The sequence below is a fragment of the Lissotriton vulgaris genome, chromosome 10 (assembly GCF_964263255.1).
Source record: "Lissotriton vulgaris chromosome 10, aLisVul1.2, whole genome shotgun sequence".
NCBI lineage: Eukaryota > Metazoa > Chordata > Amphibia > Caudata > Salamandridae > Lissotriton > Lissotriton vulgaris.
The window spans coordinates 258,973,733-258,991,658 of NC_141698.1; the positions used below are offsets into that span (position 1 = coordinate 258,973,733).

Sequence of the window (17,926 nt, forward strand, 5' to 3'; positions counted from 1 at the left end):
TCTATTGGTCTATTAAATTGTCATTCACACTTTGCTTGCACCCACTTACAGAGCACTGGACAGGCAATTGCTCAGCCCTATAAATCCATTTTTTAGTTTGCATTTTTATATAGTGCACACTTGGCTCAAAGGCATTGGAGTGCTTTATATGAGCACCAAAGTATATCACACAAGGTCAAATGGATTTTCTTCTTAGGTCTGGGGAGAGTAAGTGATTTGTTCAGATTCAAGAGCATGTAGCTGACACCATGACTCAAACTAGTTCATCAGTCCTAAAGTCAGCAGCTCTGGCCATTAGGCCACGTCTCCTACCCACTGGCTCCCTTCACTTTGAATGACTGCAAAGACAGGCTCCCTTAGACATACCTGTCCGGCAGGGCATGCGCACCCAGGCTCACAGCTGTCGTTGAGGCACTCCGTGCCAGGGTCCAAATCTGAACAGGCACGCGGACAGGCATTGGCGCAGTCACTGTATACCTGGTCATGCGGACACTCTATTTCAACAAAAAATCCCATTATAATAATAAAGACAACATTTTAATTTCCATTTAGATGTCTTAATTCATTCAACAAAGCCAGTCACACTATGATGAGCCATACAAGTCTCACCCAAGGCCGGAGATAAGTTTAAGAACCTTGTGCATATTTCTGAGTCATGTAACCTGGTTTCAGTAGATTTTTTATGATCTCACAAGCCACCCTGAAACAGAGTCCTATTGTTTTTTCAAGTTGTACAGGCCAGTTTTATATTTTCAGTGCTTTCAATTCGTTCCCTTTCTCCCAGTGTGAATTTCACATAGTTATTGTCACATTCCCTGCATCTAAGCGTGGAGTATTTTTACGGTGATAAAGATCCAGGGCCTTATTTATGAAGGCGTTGCGCCGCCGGTGCGTCACTTTTAACATGGGAAAAAGTGACGCACCGGTGGCGCAAGGCCTTCATAAATAAGGCCCCCAGTGCTTAATTTGAGCCAGTGGTTTCAGGTAGGGCCCACCGGCACTTTGGGGTTCGGTTGCAATCAATACTACACAGCCTTGGTATTTAATAAATTAAGGACTGAGAATAACATATGGGTTTTCACATCACATCAGCGCTAACTCAGCAAAGCAGAGTCAAGACAGAAGTGAGAAGAATAAAGAAAGAATGGACAGAGATTGTTCTTGTCAAAAAAGGGGAGCATATCAGCAAAAAAAACAAGGCTTTGATAGTTCTGGTTTGTAGACCCTCTGGGTCAGACTTGGGGGTTAAAAGAGCACAGACCAGAAGCTGAAGCACACATTGGATTAAGGGCCTGATTTAAATCCTGACGGATGGGTTACTCCATCACAAGGATGACGGATATTTCGTCCACCAAAATATAAATCCCACAGGATATAATATTTATATTTTGGCAGATGGGATATCCATCACCATTGTGATGGGGTAACACGTCTGCCAAGATTTAAATCAACCCCTAAGTCAATGCCTGTACATCTCCTGTAGCTGGAACTTGCGCATGTGCTCAGACCCCTCCTAAAGAGACCATGACTGGCAGTCTCTACAGCACATAACATCACTTCCAATCAAGGTAAAGCCTCTAGACAAAGAGCTCTATATAAAATAAACAAGAATGACCTCTGGGACACATCTATTCGCATATTCTTTTAGTCCTAGGGCCTGATTTAGATCTTGGCGAACGGGTTAATCCGTCACAACGGTCCCGGATATCCTGTCCTCCAAAATATAAATCACATTATATCCTATGGAATTTATATTTCGACAGACTGGATATCAATCACTGTTGTGATGGAGTAACCCATCTGCCAAGGTTTAAATTAGGCACTATGGACCTCATTACGATTTACGATGGCAGCCGGTTGAGCCATCACAGCAGGAATGAGACCTGCCATATTTCGATAAGACCACCGTGTAGGCACTCAGAAACTGCCTTTTTTTACTGTGGCTTGTGCTGCGGCTCTTGAAAAAAGCCAACACTCAAGCTGAAAGTAGAAAAAGGCGTTTTTCAAACATCCATGCACCATGAGCCAGGCACCATATGGTGCATGGATGTTTTGCAGGGCACCAATGTGCCCCCCTGTACACTTAGCAGTGGCCCACAGGGACGCTGCATGGGCCCCCAAAGTCTCTTTCTGGCTGCCTTTTCATGGCAGTGGGACCACCATGAAAACTCAGTCGGAAAGGGACATCCTAATCCCTATAGCTGTGCCTGCGCATGGACCACCCTCATGGTAGGGATAAGAGTCCGAATGCCACCCTGATGGGCTGCTTGAGCCTGTCGGAGACAGCAGTCTTTCTGCCCATCATCATCACTCTGACTGCTGGATTTGTAATCTGGTGGTCAGACCAATGCCCTGGATGTCAGGCAGACCACCATCGTAGGCCTGTGGGTGGAGGTCCGCCCAATATCAAAATGAGGGCCTTAGTCTTGATGATAGTGGGTGGGTTTCAGTGGGTTTTGGGACAAATTGACTTTGATCTTTCATTCAGCTGTTCGTCAACCTATCATTCTCCTCCGCGGTCAGGAATCTATTTGTCATGTTCCTGAGCGTTGCGCCTTTATGATCACTGAATCCCACAGTGTATCTTTGGGAAAGGCAGATGCAAGCAGATTTTCTTTTACTCTCATCAGTTAATAGGGCCATCTACTCTCAATATTTCTTGAATAACTGCATGTTGGGAGAAATCACAGGATAACCTTTCTTTGCCATAAAAAATGCGATTATTTGACCATCTCAAAGTGGTTGTTTCTTGTTCTTGTTTCTTTTATGCCCACAATTTGCCCTCAGGATGCAGTGACTGCTATTCAATGGGCAACCAGCTCCCTTCCCGTCCCATGATAACTTCCTGCCAAGTGTGGCATCTAGCTATTCCAGAATGCAATATTCTGTCCACTCCCAAGATGGTAAAACCCCTCTCTCTTGGTAGCCCACCATAGAGGTGGGGCTACTTGAGGACTACACTACCACGGAAAGGCTGGTTTGGCAACTGTTTCCCTGGTCTCGCGTTGGAGCCTCCTGGTGCAGTCTCCTGGCACACTGAGTCCCCTTTCTGGCAGCACAGCAAACACATTAAAGTGCTTGTCATGAGTCAGGGTTTGAAATATCTCATCAGCATGTTGTTATTTAACGCAGCTGAAAGTTTCATCAGAACAGACACTAAGTGACGTAAAGCCCCACAAAGTATTGCCACAAGCTACAAACTTCATCAGAACTAACGCAGAAGGATGCAAAGCCCCAAAAAGCCTCACCACACACCTAACAGCCTGATTGGAATGGAAGATGAGTGATGCAAAACTTCGTAAAACAATGCCAAGCAGACCTCGCACCATAAGGGACAATTCTCAGCAGGCCAAACTTGGTCCTGTACCCAGGCCTGCATGCCCTCGGGTCAGACTACACCTGTGACTTTGACCCTATCCAGAGTGACCAAATACCTTCAGCTGGAGCTTTGCTCTCTTTGGTGCTTCTTTTAGCTAAACATATAAAATTCAACATCTCCAGTTCTGCTGTTTGGATTTATGTTATTCTGACATCATTACATTTCTTACATTTACTCTATTTTTCTTAATTAGTGTGGGAGTTTTCTTGTGTGGTGTTTTCAATATGTTACTGTTTGTGTGCTGCATAAATACTTAACACAATGCCTCCTAGTAAAGCCTGACTGTGTTTGTACTAAGCTACCAGAATGTCAAGCACTGGTTAATTTGCTCACTTTTGCGGTTCATCCTGATGAGGACTGTAGTTCTTACTTGAGAAGGATTCTTACTTCTCTCAAAAACCCAATTTCTTGCATTGTTTAGTGTAGCTTTATCTGCCTCAATCGTATTTGTTTGTTCAAGCTAACTTAACCTACTGGATGTGCCCATCTTTTTAACTTAGACACCATGTGATCTGGCATCGGAGCCATGAACATTTCCAAACTTGCTTTCTCCGCCAAAACTGTTTGGGCAGATTTACAAGAAAGTGACGCATCTGTAGATGTGCGTCACTTTTCCTGCGCCACCTTGCAAAACCCTTGCATCACCATGGATGCGCCGTATTTACAATACGGCACACCATGGCCCAAGGTTTGACAGATGCGTCAGAAAATCTGACGCATCTGCTTACGGAAATGTCACGCATTGCTGGAGTCGTGCCACAAGCACAACGCAACTCCAGCAATGCGTGTTGCGGCCTATTCCCAATACACTGCGTCACTCCTTACGCCTGCTTCAAGCAGGCATAAGGTTTTGGCGCCTAAAAGTCACGCAGTGAAGTCTTGTCAATTTCACTGCGTCACTTTTACGAGGCTTTCTTGAGTGGGAACGCCTACCCTGCATACATTATACCTGACGAAGGTATAATGTCAAGCAGGGCTTTACAACATGACGCATCTGCCTAGATGCGTCACGTTGTTAATGGACCACAACTATTGCGCTGCCACTGCGTCACAAAAGTGACACAACGACAGCGCATAAGTGATGCAAGGGCTTGTAAATCTGCCCTTATGTATTTTTGTTACCTGTGAAGGACATCTACTAATTCTCATGAGCTCAGTAGGACACCTTATTGTTTTGTTGGTGGGAATTGTCATGTGATCAATACTAAGAGCTGTGAGTGTAGTAGGATATGTATTTGGGTCTTGCCTTTTCTTGGGTAACAAAAGTTCACTGCAGATGTTTGGGGATCTCTTTGTCTTTAATCGATGTTATTTACACACTATTCATTTTCTAATTGCATGGAACATCACAACCGGTTGTCATCCAGAATGATCATCATATCTTCACCAGCTGAAGGAAACACATACATCTTTTAAAGGAACACTACACTATGCATTTCTAAAATCCACAGAGTGAGAGAATCCCCTAACAATGAAACTGCCATTCAGCGGGCTGGAGGAGTAGGAGGCAGCCAGTCATGAAAAGTCCACAATTTCAGAGTGTTCAGACATAACATTTTCTTTGTCTACCAATCCTCAATGATGGTTAATATATCCTTTTTTATCTCAAGATACAGAGAATAATGCCCAACCTGCTTCAGTTACCACATTAAACTGATGATGTGGAGACTCGATTACTACAATATTATCTATGCAGTAGTCCAAATGAAAGAAGTAATACAACTACAGAGTTCATAAAAACAAACAGATTCTGCTTCAACATTAAAAAATTGGAACATCTCATCTCAGAGCTCAAAGTTGTTCTTTAGATCCTAGTTGCTTAGGGAATAAAGTTCAAACTTATCTGCACTATTTTCAATATTTGGGTGGGCTGCAGCCTAAAAGACTTAAGACGTGATTATGAGTTTGGTGCTCAGTGGACCCCCATACACACAGTGGCGTGACAGTGGTGGTGCAGCTACCACTGCACCAGCGGTCCGACTGTCATATTGCAACTCTAGGAGTTAGACTGCCTTAACCGCAATCCCTGGTGGTGGAGCAGTGGTCTGTGGCCGCAATATGCTTGCCGGTGCCACTCTGGCACCGCCAAGCATATTACGAGTTTCCTCAGCACCAGCCCTTTCATGGCAGTGCTCACTGCATGAAAATGCTGGAAGTGAGGAAACTAAGGGGCCCTACAGGTCCGCCTGGGTATACATGCAGGGGGGTACATGGTGTGATGGTGTACCATCATGTATGCATGCACCCCCTTTCCGGCACAGCATGGACTGCACAGTTTATGCCGTCACTACCATTGCAGTGCCTTTATAATAGATGCCATTGTGGGACCGCCGAAGGACCTCCCGCCAAATTCTGAGAAACATCGTAATCTGGGGTCAGCTAGGGTTGAGTTTGGTGGTGTGGGAGTGGACCAGGCGTTGCGGCCTGCTCCCACACCGCCACACACGCCCTTAGATTCACATTGTCTGAACTATACACTGAGTTCAGTAAATGAAACATGATCTCTCAATTCAGGCTCAACTCCTAGGCAGGCCCATCCTGGTGATAGAAGCACAGGCCTGAATTAATCATATCCAGATCTAAGGCTCCAACTGAATTTGTTTGACTTCGACAATAAACAGAAACATATCCTCTTCAGAGAGGCCATTGATTTCCACAAAAACACTGCCAGTGCTACCTCACTCCAGGGGTGTAACACAGGTCCCTCCAGCCCCCGCAGTGCAGGGGGGGGGCCTCTGCGCTCCAGGGGCCCCCTCACTCATTGGAGCCAGCAAGCCTCTTCAATGCTTCATGAATTAAATGGTGCACACTTGCGCACGCCCGGCCCCCCCCCACATTAAATGGTGTGCAGCGGCACACGGCCAGGCGGCCTCTTCAATACCTAAAGGGTTGGTGTGCACGTCCGGGCCCCTCTGAGGCTCTTCTGCGCTCCATTGTTTCCGGTGGAGACCAAACCTAGAGGGGAGCTCAGCTAGTTAGCTTTAAGCTGTATTTGGAAGCTCCCCTCTGACGGGGGACACCAAACCTATGGGGAAGAGTAGCTAGTTAGAACAGCCCAGCCTCTTAATCAAATGGTGCGCATACCCGGGCTTTCCTCTTCATTATTTAAATGGTGCGCGCGGAGATGTCTCCGCGTCTTCCGCGTCTGCGCAGGCTTCAAGGTGGGGCCTCCTCAGGCATGCACAGTGCAATTAAAAGTGCACGTGTTGAGTGACCAGTGAGGTGACGGTGAGGCATTGCAGGACCTCATGCCAGGCCTCAGGTGAGTCTGTCCGAGGCAGGAGTGGTCCGACTCCGTCTCCGAGGTGAGCCTCAGAGGTGGTGGGGTGGGATCTGGGATGAGATCATAATCCGGGCATCATGGGGCCCTGAGGCTGCTTGCCGACTGGGAGTAAAAGCAAAAACGAAATATAGGCCTGGTACTGGTTCTGTGGGACTCAGGAGACGATGTCAAGTCGTAAGGACAAGTGTGTACATAGTTTGCATTCCTGGATGGCAGTCCATGCGTTCATGTATATTACGACTGAACGGTGCAACGTGTATCCTTCTGGGCGTGTGTGTAGTTTAAATGGTTGAGAATGAGATGTGTGTAGTTCGCATTATGTCCGGTTGATTTGGGGCTAAGCATATATCTTGTGACTCTTAAGCACAGGGCTGTGTTTCAGAAACCGATCTAAGCAAATGAAGGGATTAAGCTTCCTAATATTTTACCATTCTCTCCCCCACGCCCAACAGCAGACAGCTGCTGTGAGATGCTTTTCAGTGGAAAGTGTCGGATTATATTAAATATTTTGGACAGCTTTTGGGAGCAGAATACAGCATTCACATCTCCTTGCATGGAAGAGTCACTCTGGACAACATCTTCAGAGCGGCTTATAAGGCCCATCACCAACCATCTCACCCCCTACCCAACCACACCAACCTGTGCGGTCTGCCTGCCTTTTTAAATATTTTAGTAGCGCTTAGGAGTAAAGAGAGGGCTTGCTGGGGGAAGGGAGTACACAATGAATCTCTATAGAAAATGTGTTCGTAGTTTTGTAAGCGTTTTCACCATACGCTGCCCCAGTGCACTGCAATTTGACCCTCATACACACTCCCAGTGCCCTGTAGTTTGACCCTCCTGACTCAGCCCAGAACAAATATCTCATTTACGTATGCATAATCGTTTGTACAGCGCACTTCATGTTGGAGATGCATCCAGGTGAACTGAGCTCTGATTAGAAGACCTAAAAATGAAAATTGTATTCATGCGTACACTAATGCCTGATTTAATTCACACCAGATGATCAATGTCCTTTGACTATTTTTCACAGTTTGTGTTTGGTGTGACTTGCTGTAACTTTTCTAAAATATAAGCCGTCATAACATTTTAGTAGTATTCAAATGCCAGCTCGCTTTACTTCCACCTTAGAGGCGAGCGAGTCTTTCAAAAAGCGCCCTGTGGAATCGTGGCAATTTATTTTAAGTTTCTGTTTGAGAAAGGGAAACAAACACCTTTAGCGTGAAGCACTAGTGCAATACAGAACATAGGCATTTTCGCAGGCATTCTTGGTATTGCTTCATGTGAACTTGTGGCAATATCAAATAAAATATCTGATGTGAAAACGTGCAGCTGAGCCCTGCAGCCAATCACAGAACAAATGCATGTTGAAGGTCCAAGTATTTACAGTGTTGTTAGTTCAAACTCCTCTATAAATTGTTCATAGGTCTTAAGGCCATCAGGATTCTGAGTGTCCCCCAGTGTCAATATGCCTATTGTGTCAGTCGTTATGGTGTTCCCCATCAATAGCGGTAGTTCTCTTGGTCAGCCTGCAATTCAATTCTAGCGCCACTTGCTCCAGGTTCCCGCCAACACCCTCCACACTCAGTCAGTCAGTAAAATACTTTTATTCGATAACTTAAAATCATAAAAAGACACAGGTACAATTATTACACATTTGTGCAAATCCAGCTAACATTACATTAAAAAAATTGCACACTTTCAAAAGGCATTACAATGTCATTATAAATCCTTCTCACTATGGTTATTACACTTAAAAAATACTATGTACATTAAAATTTCTTATAGATCCTTCTTAATACTGTGAATAAAAGTAGCTTAACAATTCTCTAATAAGCTTAAAATGAACCATACATATAATTCATAAACAGACTACAGCTCCCGTATTACCTACTCTTTTCTTAAGTTATTAATCCGCTCTGCTGCCACTAGAAAATTTGCGACATGAAATGTAATCCGTACACTGCTCAACAGTTGTAAATAAAGAAGTGCCGGCCTAACGTGCACAAACCCTGCTTCCCTTAATACAGGTGGCAAATATTTTTTCCTAATGTCTGCGTAATAGTCGCAAAACATAACAAAATGTAGAGTATCTTGTGAGGAAAAATTGTCGCACTTACAGGGGTCGGCATTATCTGGTGATCCCCATTTAGGGAAATCTCCTAGTGTGAGGTGAATTATGTTAAATCGGAATCTCTTTAGCAAATACCGATGGAAAGGGCATGTTACCAACTTCAAATAAGGCTCAATACCAGGGGAGCTCACTAAACCAAAATTCATTCTTACCATAGGTTTGCTCAGCTCTAGTTCCTCCCTTTCGATTGTAAGTAAATTCACCATGGCGGCTTTAATCAGGTCCACATCTTTTTTTTTTATAGTTTCAAGGCCAAAAAAAGCCCAGGCCGTCCAAGTTTTTTTTATGTAGTTTCAATATATTCCAGCCACGGAATTTTACCAGCGTTGTCTAGGGCTAGATAGTCCCTTAAAATCATATGGTTCAGTGAAATCTCCTGGTTAAGCCAGGTCTTAAGTCAACATGTCAGCGGGGCTATTTTCATTGTGTCAAAGACATAACCCAACCCCATCTCCACGTGGATAGAAAAAGTAGGGGTTGACTGTGGTATGGACAATAAAGTTCCTAGAAATCTATTTTCTACCACTTGAATATGCTGTTCTTGTGAGCCGTACCCCCAAATCTCTGAGCCATACGTCGCTATAGCTAGACACCTGGCCTTATACACCTTCATGAAGGACTGGGTTATTTAGGACCCAGCGGTGCCAGGGGACAACACCTGAAACCTTCGTGGGTAACCTGCTCCGGCGTACGAATCACAGAGACACGGGACACTTCCTTCGGCGTCAAAGATTCAAGGTTTATTTACTGCAGGGAAACACAGAAGTCACAGGAAGTACAACATGTGTATTTCAGGGAGACTGCTTCAAATTGGTTCTGTGGATCGCTCCTTTTATTTCACGATTCTCCCATAGGTTTACATGGTACACAAAGGTTTACGACTTGGTTCCCACAATTATCCCCAAGAGGGGTCGCTTTGGTCACTTTGATACACTCAAGGTCCGGAACATAAGTGCGGAAACATTTGTCGGTCTCCCAACTGAAAAAAACCATCTTCCCACCATTAGTACATTCCAATCAGCAATAAAACAGATAGGAGAAGGAACAAGGACAGGTGCAGAGGAAGATGGAAACAGTGGGGAGATTGGAAAGGGTGTAAAAGGGGAGGTATCGAGGAACACGAGCTACAGGCATCAAAGGGACGTGCCTAATGAGATGCACGGCTGAGACAATAAACCGGCACGGCGAGATGGGCCTCGAGCGGGGCCATCTGCCTTACAGTATCATCCCCCTCATCATAAAGACACTTACAAAGGACATGTGTCTTCCGCAAATATCTTGGGAGTCCCAGGGGCGCGATGCGGACAACGTCCGTTCGCTGGCTACTTGAGGGCAAGAGACAAAATGGATGTTGTAGCTAAGATGGAACCCGTGGGTACAGATGAAAAACCCACGTAACAAACGAACGGTTTAAGTTAGCACAGCGAAACTGCGCACACTTACTAAACTCGTCATTTGCGGTTCGTAGATACCAGACTCGACCACATTCGTGTGAGTCGAAAACACCACTTACAATTTGCACGGAACCTCATTCAAGATAGCTTCCATGGGTCTAGCCCCTAATAGTTTTGTAAAGCCCATAAGGGCGGAGGTAGATCTAGCAAATACATTTCTTTTATGTTTCAGTTGTGGACCCCAGGACCCTTTGTCATCAAATAGGAGTCCGAGATAGGTAAAAATGGGGCCCCTTTTAACTACATCTCTACCACAGAAAAAGGTTTTCATTTTTTTCTTTCTGCTTTGTTCCCGAACTATCATTACATGGGATTTATTTGCATTTATTTTCAGATCTAAAGACTCCATAAATGTGCCGAACGTATTCAGCAATTTCTTTAATCCAACACCAGTGCCAGCCAATAAAACAGCATCATCCGCGTAAAGAAGAACTGGAATAACAGTTTCTTCTGCACGCGGGACGTCTAATGTTGGCACCCTTCAGGGCAGGTTCTAATGCATTTATATGGAGCGTAAAAAGGAGGGGTGCCAGTACACACCCCTGCCTGACCCCTCTTTCTGATTTAAAATAACTGGTGCATCTCCCTTCCTGGGTGACTCTGACAGTAGCTAATAGGCCACTGTGAAGGTCAGCCAAGAATTTAACTAGAGCAGGTTAGGATCAGGTTCTTGGTACCGCATAAAATAGACCTCCCTGCAATGATCCACTGTTTTACTGTACCTTGGTTACTAAGTGTGTTGGCCCCATTCTGCAGGCAGAGTGTGGAGTGGTGCAGCTCCCGGTGGTGTGCGGTTCTGTGCAGCCCACCAGGGCAAATTATACTGTCTCAGCTCCAGCCTGGTTGTTGCTGCTGTTGTCCCCAAAGTCACTTTTGCACAGGTTTTCACTGTAGCTGGGAAGGCAGTTTGGTGCTCACACAGGAGCGAGTGCACCCTTGGTCCTTCTGTAATACTGTAACTTGGGTCAGACGGATCTTCAGAGGTAGTTTTTTTTCTGTATTGGAAACACAAACCTACCACCAAAGAAAGCAGAGAGTCCACCCTGCGTCATAGCAGTGACCGAATGGCATCATTATTCAAGTATGTGTTGTGAGCACCAATTTTGAGTTATTGTAGAGGAAATGACTTGGGATCTTATTCAGTAGTACAAAAGTACACCTGGTGTGATTTGGCATTTTAAAATATTGCAGTGAAGCACAAGTCATTCATTGTGCCTCTTGGGATCACTCTGGAGATGTCATGTGTTATGTAATACACAGCGGAAAGGGGAGGCGCATGTTATTTTTCAACCCGAGATGTCGTAATCAATATTGTAACATATGATGTCATCAATGATTTTATGTGTGTTTTCATTTCCAGTGTAAGGGTATCTGGGAATTATGGTTCGTACCACCAACCATAACTGATGAACTTTAATAGTTTTATGCATTTGAGCCAGAATGATTAATCAGTTTTCAACTGTGATTGTTTTAATGAATTTCAGTGGGTCAATGACAGATATGCCATTAAAATGCAGACATTTCTTCTTTCCTAGAAGGCATTCTGGTACAGTTTTGGGAAAAACTTCAAGGAAACAGAGTTTTCTAAGTATAGACACTCACTAAAGGTCTATATGTGCTGACCCCACGAGACTAATACAAAAACTTATATAATTTGGAAACATATCAAGAGACACACTGACGAGCATACATTCCCATCTCTGTCACACATTGAGTTACATATTCAAAGTCTTGTAGCTGTATGTAAATAATAGGAAATTCATTGAGTATTAGGACTCCTAAAAATGTTATTAGGTATATCAGAAATTTCACAGCAGGTGTTTGGCGACCCTATTTTCCACAGTGTGTATCCCTTGTGGGCTTTATTTGAGAAATACAAGAACTGCAGAACAAGAAAACAAGTTACACATGTAAAGAGCCCAAGAACCGACCACCGATCTCAACTGTCTTGCCTGACTGCTCCTCGTCTGTCACTCTCTCAACACTCAAGAAACTACCCATTGTTATCCACAGCGTCACCTACATATACCAACTGCACCATAAGGCACCACATAGACGATCAGTTTCCCTGTAAAACAATATAAAGAAAACCTAAAATAAAATCACCCCTCAATGTTTTTGCGTTCACAAACAGAGGATGAATGAATTATTAATATTATTATTATTGGGCATTTGTAGAGCGCCTGGTTACGCCACCGGCGTGTCCCCGCGCTGTGATAAGTGGAGTGCCTGCCCCCCCGCCCCTCCCACAGAAGGCTACCTGCTAAACAAGTGGGTTTTAAGTTTCTTCCTGAACAGGATCTCAGATGGTTCCAGGCGCAGTTCTAAAGGCAGGGCGTTCCAGCATCTGGGAGCGAGGTATCTAAAAGATCTTCCTCCCATGCGCGCCTTCCTTACTCTGGGAACCTTTAGCAGTCCAGTCCGTGAGGACCGTAGATTGCGTGTGGGCTCATAACAGGTCACCAGACTCTGGAGCGGAGCAGGAGCTTTGCCGCTCAGAATGCGGTGGAATGTGGAAAGGGCCTTGAACTCCACCCTCTTCCCCACAGGGAGCCAGTGGAGGGCCTGGAGAGCTGGTTTAGAGGGTGACCTCCTGGGGAGCCTGAGGCTCACATGTATCAGTATTCTGAGCTCTTCATTATATCAATGACAATGTTCCACGTGTTTATATTTGTGATTTTTTTTAAATGGCGTTTCTTGCATGAACAAAGAACAGAACGTGGAAAGAGGGTCTACAGGGGAAGATAGTTTAATGACCTAGATGCACCCTATCCCCTAATCTAAGTCGTAAAAAACACAAAAGGGGTGCTACTGGTCTGATAGGGCTGGATAGTGTCTGTTTTCTAATGAGGGAGTGTGTGTATATACTGATAAGTGTAACAAAGGAAGAGAAAAAAGGAAAAGAAACCCATCAGCCCACCTATTGGCGGAATTTCATCATCTGGGATTTTTGGATGCAGACTGGTATCCACTACGTTCCTCACTTACAAGTATTGTGGGGAAACTCTAGTAACGGATCTGCCAGTGATGGAAAGCCAGGCAGCAAATGTGTTATGAGCTGTGGGTGGTGAAAAGTTGCAGTGCTTAAAGATAATGTGCTAATGAAGAGTGATAAAAGAGTGATATTTAAAATTGGCTAGCATGGTGCCTAAGAACAAATTTTATTAAGGCGGTCACCATGATGACAAGGTTAAAAGCAGAGTGTGGATAGTGTTTCAACAAATACTGCTATCCGTTGGTGAACTAACTGGTCGACATGTTTCTGCCAATAATGGCTTTCTTCAGGACCTATTACGACAACACTACTGCAACTGTGACAGAAAATAGTGGAAACTGAATACCATGCAAGAACAGTTAACCTACCATCTGATGAAATACTTAGTGGTAGGATCTGAAGTCACCCCAAGGTGCCTGCCACCGGGTGCCACCGGGTGCAGGGAACTTACAGAGAGGCCCCATAGGTGCCCCCAGGCTGCCATTCCGCAGCCTTGCACCCATGGGGGCCCTGCTGGGGGCCCCCAAAGACAGTTTCCAACTGCCTTTTCGTGCCGGACAGACTGGCACGAAAAGGCTGTGAAAAGCTGCCATCGTACTCCCTCGGATGTAAAGAGGCGACCGGGGGAGTACTGAAGGATTTCTGGATGGCAGACGGGCTCTCCGAGCCCGTCGTAGGCCATCCGGAAATACAAGTCGGATTCCATTCCGACCGAGTCCATCGGAATGGCTCGGTCGGAATGGAATCCGGCCAGCACTGCCGGTTCGGTCAGCGACCTGCATCGGAATCGGCCCCTATGTGTACCATCAGAAATGCTTATCCCTGATGTGTTTTCAATATATTCACACTCAACCTTTCTCTCAGATACCCAACTGGGTTCAAGTGGCGTAACAAAAGCCCCCTCAGCGCCAGCGGTGCGGTGGTGCCTGAGCTCTGGGAGGCTCCCTCTGGCACTGGCAGGTCCCTGGCCTGAGAGCGCCGGACTGTGTTCGAAGTGTGGGGTGCCCCCAGCATGTACTTTGCAGTGGGGCCCCCTCTAGTTTTGTTACACCACTGCCTCACTCCCTTCATTCTAACAGGGACATATATAGCCACACAGTTCACTTTCATCACTACCAATCCTGAATCCACCCAAGGTCAATGAGACTTGAAAACACAATTTAATAGAATGCGAAAAGGATCCAGGTCAAATATAAGATGAGGAAAAAACAGCAACACCAGCTCTAAAAAGTGGCTGTAATCACAAAAAGGCATGGTATCAGGTAATCAAATAAATAAATAGGTAGATGAATAAATAAACCAGCTACTCAGGTGCACTTCCACTTAATCACAGGCGTTTGTAGCAGTGGTGTTAGTGGTGCTGCAGCACACCCAGAATTAACCATGCTGGAGTTCAGAAGATGAATGAGTAATAAAGATGCTTTAAATTGATTGTGCGTTTATCTTGTCACATTAACTGCGTGTTCAAAGACAACAGTGAAATATCAGGCTATGTCTTCTGGCACATTGCTGCTTATTCGGAAACTAGAGTGTATTCTATATTTTTCTCACTGCAAAGTGAAAGGATTTCGTAAACGTGATCTATGCCACTATCCTACTGGGGCACAGGAAACGAAAAGAAGGGCTATAATATGCATGCCGGTTTTTTCAAACACACAACATCATTTAACTATCAGGAAATTAACTATACACATATTTCAAATTATATCAGCAATTAGGAAAGCACAAATGAATCACATTTTTGTAATTTTGAAGTGTGATAGAAACAAAGGTTTTATTAGGATCAAAACAAATCAAGACACTTTACTTGGTGATGCGCAAATCATATTCACTGAAACCCGGTTTCCATACATTATCATGTTTGTGCTACATATTTTTACCAGTAAAACTGTGTCTCTTTGCACATTTAGTGGACATTTCAACAGACTATCAGCCTAATTCATGAAGCTGAATTCGGCTCGCAAAGGGCCAGATTCTGAGAATCTGGCCCTTTGCGAGTGAGATTTTTGCATTTGGGATTCATCATCCCAAATGCAAAAATCGGTAATTGCGTTTTCGCAAATTTGCGATGGATTACATTTAAGGAATCTCTATTTGAGATTCCTTAAATGCAATTCATCATCAATTTAAAAATTGCGAAATCGCAATTTCGGGCCGCTATTTACCGCAAGGTCAAACCTCGTGGTAAATAGCGATAACTCACTTTTAAAAGCATTTTTCTGAGTTGCATGTTGCACACACACATGTCCTTTGGACATGTGTGTGCGCAACCCCTGTTCATATTAGCATTTAAGGGGTGCTACAGGGTGTCCTTTGGACACCCCTGGCACCCTTTCAATCGCTATCTTATTTGCGATTAGCTAATTGCTAATCGCAAATAAGGAATACTCCCCATTCATTCCTATGGGCCTTTTGGCCCATAGGAATGAATGGGGAGTTATTCCTTATTTGCGATTAGCAATTTGCTAATCGCAAATAAGGAATTAGTAGGAATCGCATTTTCATTGCATATTCCTACATGAATCCCGTTTTGCGAGTCCTTAATAGCGATTCGCTATGAATCGCTATTAGGGGCTCGCAAAACGGGAGTATGATGAATCATGCTGCAATGCTGTAGTAGACACTTCTACACTCGTGCTCCAAAATGGCACACCAACAACATACCACACACCCATGCCACTTTCCTGCTTATTGGGCATGGCACATTTGCTACAAATTTGTTTTGCATGATGCTTGGTGTTTTCACAACTCTTATGACCTCAATGATATAAAATTAGTGAGAGCACCCCCACTCTAAAAATTGTTCCAGCACTACTGCTTTTAAAGGATCCCTCCATCTGCTATCTCTATGATTTAACGGGTATCATTATCACTTTGCTATACATAGTAAAAATATATTAGCAATGCTGATAAAATAGCTGATTATTTCACAATCATAATTATAATAAAAAAAGATGCATATAAACAATACAGTTATTTTAAATTGTCGGGGGAAAAGCGAGAGGAGAAAATAGCTGAAAAGGCATTATTTCGATATAAAATGACATAAAACATATATGAAAATAAAAGATAAATAAAGCAAGGGAGAATTTCAAAGGGGGAATTGCCAGCATTGAGAGTAAAAGAAGATAAAACACAGGAAACTGCCCAAACATCGAGACAACAGCAGAAGACTAAACACAATCTGCCATGAGGACAAGAGTGCTGTGGTACCTGGTGTGCAGTTATGTGTGTTGCATGATCTGTGGAAGACCATTGGGTTGGGGCATGGCTGCCCTCCAGGTTCGCCCGAGGCAAGAACTGTTCTGTTCCTCTCTGAGAAGCCTCCTCCACAAGTGGTGCTGCATTCACTCCAGGGGGACCATTCGCTTAGCATGCAATCCACTGAAAGAAGGAAGAACACATATTGCTAGACCAATCTGTTAGCTGGAAAAGGAGATATAAAATAGGGGAGTGCAATTTGAAGAGAAAAAGCATGCGACTAGAAACTAGGAAAACATACAAAAGGAAAGAAACATTCAAAAGATGGCTGTACTTCAGTTCCTCCTAAGTCGATATTAATAGGAAAGTAGAAGAAAAAGTTAACAATACCAGTATGCAAACAACAGAACTGTTGTGAGTTTCCACCCTACAGTAGGAACTGCTCATTTGTGGGCAGCATAAACATTGGGATGCCAGACTGATTCTATGCACCCCCTCAGGATATGTTGTCCTATAGACCAGATAGCGCACAGTGCTAACATAAGCCCCCCTAAACCTAGTCGGGCAGGAAATAGTTCTGGTAAATGCAGAACATGCCAACCCTTGTTCCCCAGGAAGCACTGTAACAAATCCAGGACCCCTTTGGTTTTCTTTTGGTTAGTTTGTTTTTTGTTTTGTTTTATATAGCACAAACTAGACCCGAGACATCAGGTTTCAGAGTGCTTTACATGAACACAAGTTTCGTTACAGAAGGACACATTCATTTAATTTTCTGTTGAGTCACTCGTGCTCTAATACTCTCCGAGAAATATACAAGCAGTACACAGAGGGACATTTTCAGTGTTTATTAAACCAGTGTGATTCTTGTATAAAATATATGTGTTGCAATGATCAATAGACAGAAGTAAATGAAAGGTAGTAGAAGCACCAGAATGGTGAAGAGAATACAAAGTTCCACCATTGTGGTAAAACAATGTTTATATGCAGGCATAAAAACAATATAGAGAATTGGTCATACTCCTACCATGCAGCCCCTAACCGAAGTGTCTAGGTCGAGGGTGTGCACATACAGCCAAGATTCCCCACACTGGATGATCTAACCCAGGTTACTCGATGGGAAAGAATGTAAGTATGTGTCTTGGTCACAAGCTGGACACACTTGCAAAGAAGTCAGCAAGCTGTTGGGCCAAAGCTTCAACGTGTAGAGACCTCGTCAATAACAGCAAAGCCCACCCCTGCCGAAACCTGTAAGTGCTTGTTTGTTTATAATGAAAAGCATCCTTGCAAATCCAGTGAAAGCCTGCATTGTTTTGGTCAATAGATAGCTTTGTAAAACCGTGGATGAAATATAGAAAGACATTAGCACAACGTGTTGTACGTAGTGTTCAAGGAATCGTGCCAAAATGTAGGTGAAGCAGAATCTGTAAGCGAAGCAGTTTCAGAGGAGCTAAAAAAACATTGTCATGCACGCAACTGAAAGGGA

General features: G+C 44.1%; 1 protein-coding gene across 1 annotated transcript in view; it reads right to left on the reverse strand.

The window, feature by feature from the left end:
* LOC147685070 (SCO-spondin-like) overlaps positions 1-16,645 on the reverse strand; it is a 153,397-nt gene extending 136,752 nt beyond the window's left edge. The window contains exons 1-2 of the mRNA XM_086942416.1: positions 16,456-16,645; positions 367-494 (exon numbers count right to left, since the gene is read on the reverse strand). Of these exons, the coding sequence (XP_086798542.1) occupies positions 367-494; positions 16,456-16,618 (291 nt within the window). The 5' untranslated portion in view covers positions 16,619-16,645. The remainder of the gene's footprint in view (positions 1-366; positions 495-16,455) is intronic.
* Between the last annotated feature and the right edge of the window lie 1,281 nt (positions 16,646-17,926).